This window comes from Myotis davidii, unplaced genomic scaffold (genome assembly GCF_000327345.1).
Source record: "Myotis davidii unplaced genomic scaffold, ASM32734v1 scaffold600, whole genome shotgun sequence".
In the NCBI taxonomy this organism is placed as follows: domain Eukaryota; kingdom Metazoa; phylum Chordata; class Mammalia; order Chiroptera; family Vespertilionidae; genus Myotis; species Myotis davidii.
The window spans coordinates 140,844-154,328 of NW_006291976.1; the positions used below are offsets into that span (position 1 = coordinate 140,844).

Genomic DNA, 13,485 nt, shown 5'->3' on the forward strand with positions numbered 1-13,485 from the left:
TCATTGCATCCCCAAAATAAACCCCACTTGGTCATGATGTATGATCTTTCTAATGTAATGCTGAATCCGATTTGCTAGAATTTTGTTGAGGATTTTAGCATCTATGTTCATCAAGGATATCAGCCTATAGTTCACTTTTTTTTGTGGTGTCTTTATCTCGTTTTGGAATTAGGGTAATTCTGGCTTCATAGAAAGAGCTTGAATGTGTGCCTTCCTCTTGAATTTTTTGGAATAGTCTGAGGAGGATAGATTTTAGTTCTATGAATGCATGGTAGAACTCCCCTGTAAAGCCATCTGGACCAGGGCTTTTGTTTGCTGAATGATTTTTGATCACTGCTTCAATTTCTTCAGTAGTTATTGACCTAATCAGGTTTTTTGATTCTTCCTGAGTGAGTTTTGGGAGCTTGTATTTTTCTAAGAATATGTCCATTTTGTCTAGGTTGCCCATTTTGTTGGAGTAGAGTTGTTCATAGTATTTTTTCATAATCCTTTGTATGTCTGTGGGATCGGTTGTTACTTCACCTCTTTTATTCCTGATTTTGTTTATTTGGGTTCTCTCTTCCTGTGTTCTTACTTGAGTAATCCGAGACCCTTGGGCCAGTGATTTCAGTTCTGCTGTATTCCAGGCACTCAAGTCTGTGCCCTCAAGTAGATGTCAGCCTTAGGGATGAGTGCAACATGAAAACAGGTAAAATTATGCCACGGTGTGACAGCTACAGGATAGAGATGCACACTGAGTATTAGTGAAAACATTAACCAAACCCAAAATTCTGAAGAAGAGGTCTAGGAGGTAAGGTGGCAGGGTTAGTAAATTTAATAAGTTTAGGTTTACTCAATAAATCTTCATTATGTGCTAGACGCTGTTCTTGGTGCTAAGTACTACAAGGTGAAAAATCCAGACAGAATTTCTACTTTCATAGAGCTTACTTTGTAATAAATCAGAGAAAGAAGATGGAGAATAAACAAATTAATGAGGCCCTAAAAATATAGCATAGGTGTTCAAAGAATTAAAATGGGGTGATATGAAAAGTATGGTTTCAGTTTTTTTTCTAATTTCAAATTTTAAAGAATTTTAATAGGTAATACAATTTGAATAGCCACTAAATTAAAAAGTTACTGCCCTAGCCAGTTTGGCTCAGTGGATAGAGCATCAGCCTGCAGACTGAAGGGTCCCAGGTTCGATTCCAGTCAAAGGCACATGCCCAAGTTGTGGGTTCAAACCCAAATAGGGGGTGTGCAGGAGGCAGCTGATCAATGATTCTCTCTCATCATTAATGTTTCTATCTCTCTCCCTCTCCCTTCCTCTTTAAAATCAATAAAAATATATCAAAAAAATATAAACAAATTAAAAAGGTACAAAAGAGGAAAGCTTCCTTTCATTGCCATGCCAATCTACCCATTTCCCCTTCCTGGAGGCAATCTGTATCCCTAATTACTTGTATGTCCTAGAGATTTATATGATACCCTGTATTTCTGTGCTATGCTTCATAATCAGGCCTCATTTGATAGGAATTTCAATTCTTTCTAGTCTTTGCTATTAATTAAGTTTAATTTACATATAAGCACAGGAACATTCGTTTATAGTGCCTGTTCATTATAGGCATTCTATTATTTAAGGAGGGTATGGATACATACACTACTATTACCATTTAGGGCAGTGTCCAATTAGATATATTGGGGTTTAACTTACTAGCAGAGCATGTATGATCTCTAAACTTTTGTTATCCTACAGGGAGTGTGCATAGGCTGAGCATGATTAGACTTGACTCGCATGGCTAGTGTTCCAGCAAAGTGACCTCACTTCTGTAACATCTCATAACACTCCTGTGACATGGCAAGGAGCATCTAGCCTTTGTGCAATAGTGGAAATTCCTTGGCCAGGGAAGTGGCCTTGCTAGAAAGGGAGCACCTCCAAACCTCAGCCATTGGTAGCAGCCTGTTCCTTGTTGAGGTGACAGACTGCTGGGCCAGTCCATTGCCACGTCACTGGAATGGGGAACAAATGAGCATCCAGAGCTCTCTGGCTTTGTTTCTTCACATGTAGTAGTAACATTGCATGACTGAGTAAGGAGAAGGGAAAGGGGGTGATAGAAATGTGATTGTGAGGCTCCATCTGCTGGTGCTGGACTCTTAATGTCAGACTTTGAAAAACATATGCAACATCTTTCTCATTTCTTCCACTCTGCAGTCTTTGCTCATGTGACATACTAAGAAAAAAATTCTCAGCGCATTTATCCCCTGTTCTCCATTGCGGACTGCAGAGATGCCATATAGTTCCTTTGAAGGTCTTCGCCCTTTCTTCTTAAATTATTCTAACCCGGTTCTTCTGAAAATTGACAGTGATTTAATAATAGGCTTATTTAATCCTTCTAACAAAGTTATGAGATAGTGTCAACGATTAACACAGCCAGACATTGGTGACAGCAGTGAAAACATTTTATTTAGTAACTGCTGACAGTAGGGCTGTTTTACAGGGAGGATGGGGTTGGGATAGAGCAGGGTGCTCAGGAGTAGAGTCAGACAAGTGAAAATTACAAAAGGTTGGTCAGTGCACCTGCATCTAGGCCAGCTTTGTTTGCTACTGGCAGTTATCAGGTTTGGATTCTGTCTTGCCACAGAGACTGGGAGACAGACCCTATCTCTCCTAATGATTACATTTCAAAGGAATGGCTCTCAGAGATACATATTCACAGTTATAAGCCCTTTTTAGTAAATGCTCTAAGAAAGGGAGGTCAGGGCCTATCGTCAGGTGTTGCTAGAGTAAATAGTAAAATGTCCAGGCAGCATTTTGTTTTCTCAGGCATTTATATGGGTCATCCTAGGGACATGGCTTTATGTTGCTAGAAGCCACACTACAGTTTGGTGAAGTTTTTTAGTCCAGGGTTTGGATGGAGTTATGTGCCAAGAGTAGGCGCTATTCCTATTTTATATGTGAAGAAACCTAAGCACAGAAGTAAATAACTCACACAGGGTCAGCTTAAGTGGTAGAGTTGAAATTTGAACCTAGAACTTAGACCCCTAAACACTGTCTCATAGCACTGTAGGGGGCGCTGGGGAAACAGACCAAAAAAAAAAAAATACAATTTAATCCCTGTTTCAAGAGCTCATAGTTCAATGGAAGGGAACAAATATTAGAATAAACCATTATAATTAGTATAATGTTAAAAATATCAATTTAGCTATCATCCCCTTCCTGTCTAATGATGACTCCTAAAACTTTCTAACCTCATTCCCTCTCCTTTTTCAAAAAATTGTCTTTATTGTTGAAACCCTCTACTTTTTATTTTTAGAGAGAGGAAGGGAAGAGAGAGAGACAGAGAGAAACATCGATGTTGCCTCCTACACATGAGAGAGAGCGAGACATCGATGTTGCCTCCCACACATGCCCGACCAGGAGTTAAACCCACAACCTGGGTCTGTCCTCTGACCGGAAATGGAACCCGCCACCTTTTGGTATACAGGACAATGCCCCAACCAACTGAGCTGCGTTGGCCAGCATGTCCTCCCCTTTTAACACGGTATAGCTTACGAGATACCGCTGATGACCTTCTATGTTCCTTTCACATCACATTCCTCTCTTCCCTCCCAGAAAAACTTCTTTCCTGAACGTTGTGTTAATCATTTCCTTGCCTTTATTTGCATTTTGCTATATATATTTCTAAACAACATATGCCTTACTTTTGGATTTTGAACTGTATGTAAATGGAATCATATTGTATATTCTTCTTTGAAATCTTTGTTTTGTTTCTCCTTTTTTCTTTCCTAATATTATGTTTGTGAAATTTGTCTATGGAACATTTTACCTAGAACTTCATAAGTAAAGGGATCCATTACCTATAGTAAAATAGCTTACTTAATAAAAGTAGAGCATTGGGATGTTTTGTAGAATCCCAAGACATGCTATTAAATGTTCTTGCTTCTTTGTTACCTTCTTAAGTATTTCTTTATTGTCCATGCACTTGTTTATTCTCACTTCTCTTGGTTGGTAAAAGGTCAAGTAAGAATTTAAAAGAATTGTCACATAGAACTATTTATAAACTATAGAATATATGAATAATATCTTTATAACTGTCTCCTTAGGACTCTTAAGTTGACATTTTGTTGTTGTTGTTTTTTTTCAGTATTCCCATGGACAGCAACCATCAAAGTAATAGCAAACTCGGTAAAACTGAAAAGAAGTTCTTAAGGAAACAGAATAAAGCCAGGCACACTTTGCTGAGACATGAAGGCATTGAAACAGTATCCTATGCCACTCAGGTGACCTAAAACTATTATCATCATTTGAATGTAAACATATTGTCATGTTAACGTGCTAGAGTAGTATTTGCTAAAAATTGCTCAGAGAAGAGGGCTGTTCTTGTTCAGTCATGTATTACATCTGTATCAGATATACCTGCTAACTTTCTATTTTTGGACATAGGCTCAGTGTAATTTGAATCTCCATTGATTGTGTTGGTTGAACTAGAGAAAATTGTGGGTATATATTAACTGTACAATTATTTACAGTTTATATAGCATACTTATATTCATTATTATATTTAATTCCCTAAAAATATCCTTATGAAATAGATGAGAAAACTAAGGTTTGAGTGGTTGTGATATGTCCATTGATATTTTGGTGGCTGAACCTAAAGCTAGATTTTTTTGTCGTCTTCTTTCTTTTCTTCCTAACTTCATCTGTATTATAAAGTATTTTGATTATATGCTATAAGACATTTTTTATTTATTAGATTTTATTTACAACGCCTTTCATTATCTTATGGCAATAATTATATATATGGGACTGTGAGACTTCCTGGCCTATGAATTAGGAAAACCTTTCTTTGACTCTTAGCTTCTCCACTTATTTGGACATGAGCAGCATCCTTTGATCTTAGCTTTCTTCATTTGTAAGGACATAGCATTGCATTATCCCATTGGACTGTTAGATTCTAAAGAGAACATGTACTTATTAGTCATTAAAGTACCATATGGATGGGAAGTATTCTTATGATAGAAGAGTAGGAAGGAAGCTTAGCATCATTTAACTGAGGGCCAAAGACAAACAATTGAGAAGGTGAAGCTGGGATTAAAATGTAGGTCTCTTGACTCTCAGACCAATACTCTTCCCTTATATCATGAAAATGCTATCTTCTGTGCTGCACCATAGTTTAGGAATGAGTACTCTATTTAGCAGGTAAAGACCCTTCCTTAGATTTTGTTACATATTAATAACTTCAGAGAATTTAAATCAAATACCTTTAAAAAGGTTTGGATAGATCATATATTTGGGTTAATATGTCTGCATACACTTTCTGCCAAGAGCTACAGAGGCTGTGCAGCATTTGGAAAATTATACCCTTTCTCATTTCTTCCCAAGTGTAATTTGCTTTCTTTTCCTTACATAGATCACAAAGAGAAGTGGTAAGAAAAGAAACGGGCTCCCTCTAAAGCATGTTTTTTGTTTAGGTCTGTCTTTTCATTCGGATCTCTAGAAGCTTTATTCTTACCTTTGTGCCTTCTAAAGCGCCATCTTATTTAGGCTTGATATTTTTCTCCACAATAATTTGAAGGGAAAGGAATAAAATTATAGAAGGACCTCTAATTACATATTATCTGTCCCTGGGAGAACAAATGCTCTTTTCACCAGGTGTTATAAATATGGATGCTTTATGCAAATCTATAGCCACTGTGAGATTTTTCTAGAGTAGTGATCTTCAAATTGTCAGGATTGAAGATAACTTTAAAAAAATTTGAATTCTCTACTTCATATCATTGGGAAAATTGCTTAGCTGAAAATGATAAATAAAACAGTTATTACATTTAATTATATTGTATAACTCACATGTAATAGGAAATAAATTCCTCCCTTCCATCCCCCATTGAACTTAGCATTTTGAGGACCACTAGTATTATTTAAGTCACACCTCACATCTTCCTCAGTTCCTCAGTGGACCCTGGCCATTTATAAAACCTTTGCAGTTCCTTAGATTTGGGAATATGGAAATGTTTTTGTAACTATGGCTGCATGTAACCAAATTATTTTGATACTTTAAATTATAAACCTTATTGAGTGAGGTCCAGAGCAAGCCATCTAAGGCTAAATTTTATACCGTATTGTTTAGTGTGTTTGTTTATTATGTGAATGTGTGTACTTGCATATTTAAAGTATTGGCTGTCCGCCCTAACTGGTTTGGCTCAGTGGATAAAGTGTCGGCCTGCGGACTAAAGGGTCCCAGGTTCGATTCCGGTCAAGGGCATGTATCTTGGTTGCCGGCACATCCCCAGTAGGGGGTGTGCAGGAGGCAGCTGATCGATGTTTTTCTCTCATTGATGTTTCTGACTCTCTATCCCTCTCCCTTCCTCTCTGTAAAAAATCAATAAAATATATTTTTTAAAAAATAAAGTATTGGCTGTCCCATGAAAGAACAAAGCTTTACTTTTCTTATTATCCAATTTTATAACAATCCTATATAATAAAAGGCTAATAAGGAACTCCTGGTCACTATGACATGCACTGACCACCAGGGGGCAGATGCTCAATGCAGGAGCTGCCCCCTGGTAGTCAATGTGCTCCCACACCGCTCAGCCAGAAGCCAGGCTCACAGCTGGCGAGCACAGTGGCAGTGGTGGGAGCCTCTCCTGCCTCCGCTGCAGCACTAAGGATGTCCGACTGCTGGCTTAGGCCCGCACCCCGAGGGCTCCCAGACTGTGAGAGGGTGCAGGCCAGCCTAAAGGACCCCCTCCCTCTACTCCCCTCCCCCGAATGTAAGAATTTTGTGCACCAGGCCTCTAGTTTTATTATATACTTTTTAAAAACAAGGTTCTAGATAGCCCCATTTTGTGTATATGAAACTAGTACATTATGTTCCAATTTCCAAGTTAGTATAAAATAGACATTGGCAAACTACAGTCCTTTGACTTGTGAGGCAAGAGTGAGTTTTACATTTTTAAAGGTTGTTAAATAAAAATAAGACTGTGTGACAGAGACTTGTATGACCTGTGGAGCCTAAAATATTTACTTTCTGACCATTTTCAGAAGTTTGCCAATATCTGCTATAAATGATGAAGTTATGCCATCAGTGGTTTACTTTTGTTATGCTATAACATTTTTAGGAGTCATGAATCATTAGGATCTTAACACCATCTAGGGTGTTTTTTTTAAGTACAAAGACTAGAATAATCAGAATTCCTTGAATAAAATTGTGTGCAGGACTGTAAATGACAAAGTCAGCGTGAACCTTAAAAAGAAAAAAATATTTACAAAAATGAATGAATTACTTAGGCACAGAGGAAAATTTTCCTATTTTATATTTAAGGAATCTGTAATTGGTTTTCTTTGAGTCACTGCCTTCACTTTTAGTTTTCAGTAAACACTGTATGGTGGTGATACCAAAAGTGAATTCTGAAAGCAGACAGAAATAAGTTTGAAACCCAGCTCCTAAACACTACCTTCACCTAATGCTGTATTTCTCATCTTCAGTTTCTTACTTGATGAAGAGGCTAATATTACCCACTTTATAGAATTGTTGTGAAGGTTATGTTAATGAGGATTAAGTAGGTAAAAGCATATATCCAGAGTCTGGCAAAAAGCAAGTATCAGTAACTCCTTGTTCCTTCTCCTTTCTCCCTTTTCTTTCTCTTTCATTGTGTTTAATTATGTTTATGAACAGTAAAGGTTATATTTTAATTTGTATATAGGTTATTAAGAAATGAATATTTTACTGAAAAGGCTTTCAAAATCAATATTATTTACTACATAGGAATACTTTTTAATTCCCAAATACTGTATTTAGTAGATTGATTTACATTGATATTAGAAAACCAAATAACAACTATAAAAAACCCTTTTTTCTTTCATAATTACACCTTTGTAGAAATGTTACTTAAAAATAATCTTATTTTATCTTATTTAAAAAGATATTTTAAAAAGAAACAGGTTGATATCAACTGTTCGTGTTAACTTTCTTTTTGTTTTTTTAAGATCCTGGTTGTTGCCAATGGTGGTTTGGGTAACGGTGTGAGTAGGAACCAACTGCTTCCGGAATTAGAGAAACTCGGACAGGTGGATGCTCTCCTAATGCCACCTAATAAGCCCTACTCATTTGTAACGTACAGAACTATAGAGGAATCCAAGAAAGCCTATGTTACCCTCAATGGACAAAAAATAGTGGATGATTTAGGACAAAAGATCATTTTGTACTTGAATTTTGTGGAAAAAGGTATTATCATACAGGCATCTTTTTCAAACTAGTTCTTGCTTTTGTTTGAGTTTACTTTTCACATCGAAGTTGTGACTTCTTTATAGAGGGCCATATTGTAGATATTATGAGAAAACCTTGTTTCTTTTTTTTTACTTTCAATAATTTTTTTCAGTTATGGTTGATGTACAATATTATATTAGTTTCAGGTGTACAACCCGGTGATTAGACATTTATATAACTTACTAAGTGATCGCCCAATAAATCTGGTACCCATCTGACACCATACATAGTTATATGTTTTTATTGATTTTTAGAGAGAAGAAGGGAGAGAGATAGAGAGATAGAAACATCCATGAGAGAGAAACATCATCAATTGGTTGACTCCTGCACACCCCCTACTGGGGATTGAGCCCCCAACCTGGGCATATGCCCTGATGGGGAACCAAACCATGACCTCTTGGTTTCTGGGTTGGTGCTCAACCACTGAGCCACACAGGCTGGGCTAGAATATTATTGACTATATTCCCTATGCTGTACTTTACATCCTCATGACTATGCTATAACCACCAATTTGTACATCTTAATTAAGCCCTATACTTTTTTTACCCATCCCCTCAACCTCCTTTCCATCTGGCAACCATCAAAATGTTCTCTGTATCTAAGAGTCTATTTCCCTTCTGCTTGTTCTTTCAGTTTGCTTTTTAGATTCCACATATTAGTGAAATTATCTGGCATTTGTCTTTCTTTGTCTGACTTATTTCACTCAGCATGATATTTTCTAGGTCCATCCATTGTTGTTGGATATGGCAAGACATTCTTTTTTATGGCTGTCAAATTCCATTGTATATTTGCACCACTTCTTCTTTATCCATTAATCTATTGATGTACACTTATATTGCTTCCTTACCTTGGCTACTGTAAATGCTGCATTGAGTCTTTTTAATTTAGTGTTTTGGGTTTCTTCAGCTAAATACCCAGAAGTGTAATTGCTGGGTCCTTCTTTGTCTCTTGTTACAGCCTTTGTTTTAAAGTCTATTTTGTATGGTATAAGTATTGCTACCCCAGCTTTTTTTTGTTTGCTTGTTTCCATTTTCATGAAATTCTTTTTCCTTCCCTTTCAGTCTGTGTGTGTCTTTTGATCTGAAGTGAGTCTCTTGTAGACAGCATATGTAAAGGTCTTGTTTTGTTATCCATTCAGCCTTCATATGCCTTTTGATTAGAGCATGTAAACCATTTGCATTTAAAGTTATTGTTGATAGATATGTATTTATTGCCATTTTATTTTTCATATTTTTAATCCTTTTTTCTTCTTCTTAAAGAAGACCCTTTAACATTTCTTGTAAAAAGGGATTGGTGGTGATGAACTCTGTTAGCTTTTTCTTGTCTGGGAGGCACTTTTGATTTTAAGTAATAGTTTTGCAGGGTAGAGTAATCTTGGTTGTAGGTCCTTGCTTTTCACCATTTTAAATATTTCTTGCCAGTCTGTTCTGGCCTGCAAAGTTTCTGTTGAGAAATCAGATGACAATCTAATGGGAGCTCCCTTGTAGATAACTGATTTCTTTTGCTGCTTTTAAGATTCCCTTTGTCTTTAACCTTTGTCATTTTAATTATGATGTATCTTGGTGTGGGCCTCTTTGGGTTCATCTTATTTGGGACTCTTTGTGCTTCCTGGACTTGTATGACTATTTCCTTCACCAGGTTAGGGAAGTTTTCCATAGTTATTTTTTCACATAGATTTTCAATTTCTTGCTCTCTCTCTCCTCCTTCTGGCATGCCCATGTAATGAATGTTGGTACACTTGAAGTTGTCCCAGAGGCTCCTTACACTATATTTATATTTTTGGATTCTTTTTTCTTTGTGCTGTTTTGAATGAGTGTTTTCTGCTTCCTTATTTTCCAAATCTCTGATTTGATTATCTGCTTCACCTATTCCACTGTTTATTCCCTATAATCTTTTCTTCATTTCAGTTCTTGTACTTTTCATTTCTGACTGGTCCTTTTTTATGTTTTCTATCTCTGTTTTTATGTATCTCTTTGTAGAAGTTCTCACTAAGTTCATCTACTCTTATTCTGAGTTCATTGAGCATCCTTATAACCAGTGTTTTGAACTCTGCATTTGGTAGATTGCTGGAGGGAGAGAGATAGAAATATCCATGAGAGAGAAACATAGATCAGCTCCCTCCTGCATACCCACTACTGGGGATCAATTCCACAACCTAGGCATCTGCTCTGACTGGGAATTGAACAGGCAGCCTCCTGGTGCATGGGACGACGCTCAACCAACTGAACCACACTGGCCGGGCTGCTTGTCTCCATTTTGTTCAGTTCTTTTTCTGGAGTTTTGTTCCTTTCATTTGGGATGTGTTTCTTTGTCTCCTCATTTTGGCAGCCTTCCTGTGTTTATTTCTGTTAGGTAGAGCTGCTACATCTCTTGTGCTTGGTAGAGTGGTGTTGTATAGTAGGTGTCCTATAGGGTCCAATAGCACAACCTCCTTGATCACCCGAGCTGGGCACTCCAGGTACCTTCCTCCCGCCCCCCCCCATATGGGCTGTATACACACTCCTTTTATATTTGAGCCGTGATTGCTGTTGGCATCTCAGTGGGAGGAATTTAGCTGTGATTGAGGATCAACTGTGCAGGGGCCCACTTCACAGAATAGGAGTTACTTCAGTGGGGATCTGGTGCCTGCTGAGTTCCCCTCTTGAGAGTGTTGCTCATGGAGGTGGTTGGGTATTGCTTCAACATGGTCTGAAGCCATCCATTGGGTCACTGGGTCTGGAGCCTCCTGAATGGTGCAAACCAATGTCACCTGCCACCTGTGCTCTCCCTGGGGCCATCTGGCATGAGCTATAAAGTGATCTGCAGATGGCTGCTGCTTGTGCTGGGCTTGGAGGTGCCCAGAGAATCCTAGCTGAGAACCAAGGCCAGCTGTTGCTTGTGTCAGGCCTAGGGTCACTTAACGAGGGGTATAGGGTATGCTAAGGCCAGATGCTGCTAGTTTAGGAAAGTCTGGAGCATGAGCCAAGATAGGTCATTTGTCCGGAAAGGGATTGCGTGGGCCTCAATATTTGGTGGGGTAGGGTCTCAGGGAATCTCCAGGGTGGGGCCAACAGTGTTAGCCAGGTTAATGGAGACTCAGATATGGTGCCCATCTACCAGCTCTGTTGGGGGAGGGCTCAGACAAGGAACAATGGCTTCTGCCAGCACTTCTTACTGAGAGAAAGCTTCCACTCTAGCTTTTTCCCTGATGCCGGACAATTCACTTCCTCCCCATATGTCTGTTGCCTTTTGAGTGCTGCCCCAGCACTGGAACTTAGAGCCAGTGAGTCTGAGTGAGTCTATATGTGGGTCCGTGAGAGTAACACTGGGACTCCAGCAGCCCTCCATTCACTCATCCACAATCCCCACTGGTTTTCACAACCAGAAGTTATGGGCCTTTCTCTTTCTGCCACTGGAAACCTGAGCTAGGGGCCTGGTATGAAGGTGGGACCCCTCGCTCCTCAGCTCAGGTGGGACCTCTGCAGCCCAGGTATCTTCCCCAATTTTTTTTTTTTGTGTGTGTGTGTCCATGGATTATGCATATATGCATATAAATTATTTGTTAATGACTTCCCATCCTGAGCTCCTTCCTCCCTGACCCCTGTTCCCTCTGAGATTCTCAGTCCCTTCCAGTTTGAACTACCACTGTGGGTGTAGGACCAGCTCATTCCATGGCTATGCCCCTCCTACCTGACTTGATGTAGCTTCTTATTTATATCCTTAGTGGTAGGACTTCTGTTCAGCTAGATTTTGGCAGTTCGGAGTGAGGGTTATTCTGAGGGTTAGTTGTAATTTTGATGTGGTTGTAGGAAGATTCAAGTACCACATTCACCTATGCCTCCATCTTGACTGGAACTGAAAAACATTTTCTTAGTGAGGTATAAAAAATTACTCAATTATGTTCAAACGGAATATTTAAGTAAATACTATTCTATTTGCTGTTGGTAATTGCAGTGGATAAAATGTATCATAATTTTTACCTTGATCTTTGTTTTGCCCTTTTAGTATGTTGTGCCTTTTGGCATTCTTATTTCATAAAATGAGGATTGGGAGTTTTTTGAACTGATATTGATTTATTTGTATATAGAACTTCAAGTTTTGTATGTGACTATTTTAATTTGGTTTTCCACAGCACAGTGGAAAGAGTTGGGGCTTCAAGCCTTACCTCCAGGCCTCAAAGTAGTAGAAGAAATTATTTCTTCTGAGGATGAGAAACTGCTTTTGGAAAGTGTTAACTGGACAGAAGATACAGACAATCCAAATTGTAAGTAAAAACTTTAAAATTTGATTTTTAAAAGTGTCTGCAAAATGCTATGTTACTGATCCTTCTTTTCTTCTCCCCATTTGGCTTATTAAAACTGATGTTTCCTCACAATTACTTAAAGTAGACTGGATCCAATATTAGGCAAGCCACACTGACAAATCTTAGTAGTATTAATAATAAATAACATTTATATAGCTGTTAATTTTAAACTCCAAACTGGTTGATATTGATTAGCCAACATTTGTAGACCTAACATTTATAAGCCCTTTTGCATACATCATCTTATATGATCCTCTCCCCCATAAGGCAGATTTCCTCTGAGGAATCAGCAGGTCATTGCCATACCATCATCATGTAGTGAGAACCTTCTGGAGATATTTGCAAATTAGTTACTGTGACTCTTTCCAGATCATTAGCAGTCTTGTGATTGGCAATGTACATGTTTAGTTAGCTCTGTCAGATTGATTTGAAACTTTTTAAGTGCTTGTTACTACTTTAGACTTAAAAGAACAGCAGATATGAGGTAGAATGTTGATGTTATTAAAGACAATAACAGCAGTTAACAAAAGTTACTATTACTAATGTAATCCTTACTCATAATGTTAATTTTGAAATACTTGAAGGAATGAAATTCTTTTTTTACCCAAATAGTTTACTTTATTCTCTTCATACAGTTCAAAAATCTTTAAAACACAGAAGAGTAAAGCATTTTGGTTATGAATTCCTCTATGAGAATAACAATGTACATAAAGATAAGCCATTACCTGGAGGTAAGTAATTGTTAGTAAATGTTGATTCAGAAAAAAAAGATTTAATGTATTAAAAGTAAATCATAGTTGAGGGTGTTTCATTTGTCATTTTTAGGTAAACTATCAAAACAGTTGATTAAACTACATTTTAATTAGCTAAATAGTGCAATTTGGTGTTAAAAAAAACTTCACACAAACAGATAAAGCTAAAGTTTTTCTTGAACACTATCTGTACTTCCATACTTCTTCT

General features: G+C 37.8%; 1 protein-coding gene across 1 annotated transcript in view; it reads left to right on the forward strand.

Annotated features, from left to right (window-relative positions):
• The window catches only part of ALKBH8 (alkB homolog 8, tRNA methyltransferase), a 55,980-nt gene that overhangs the window by 2,663 nt on the left and 39,832 nt on the right, over positions 1 to 13,485 (forward strand). The window contains exons 2-5 of the mRNA XM_006765339.2: positions 4,122 to 4,257; positions 7,964 to 8,201; positions 12,355 to 12,486; positions 13,161 to 13,256. Coding sequence (XP_006765402.1) covers positions 4,122 to 4,257; positions 7,964 to 8,201; positions 12,355 to 12,486; positions 13,161 to 13,256 — 602 coding nt within the window. The remainder of the gene's footprint in view (positions 1 to 4,121; positions 4,258 to 7,963; positions 8,202 to 12,354; positions 12,487 to 13,160; positions 13,257 to 13,485) is intronic.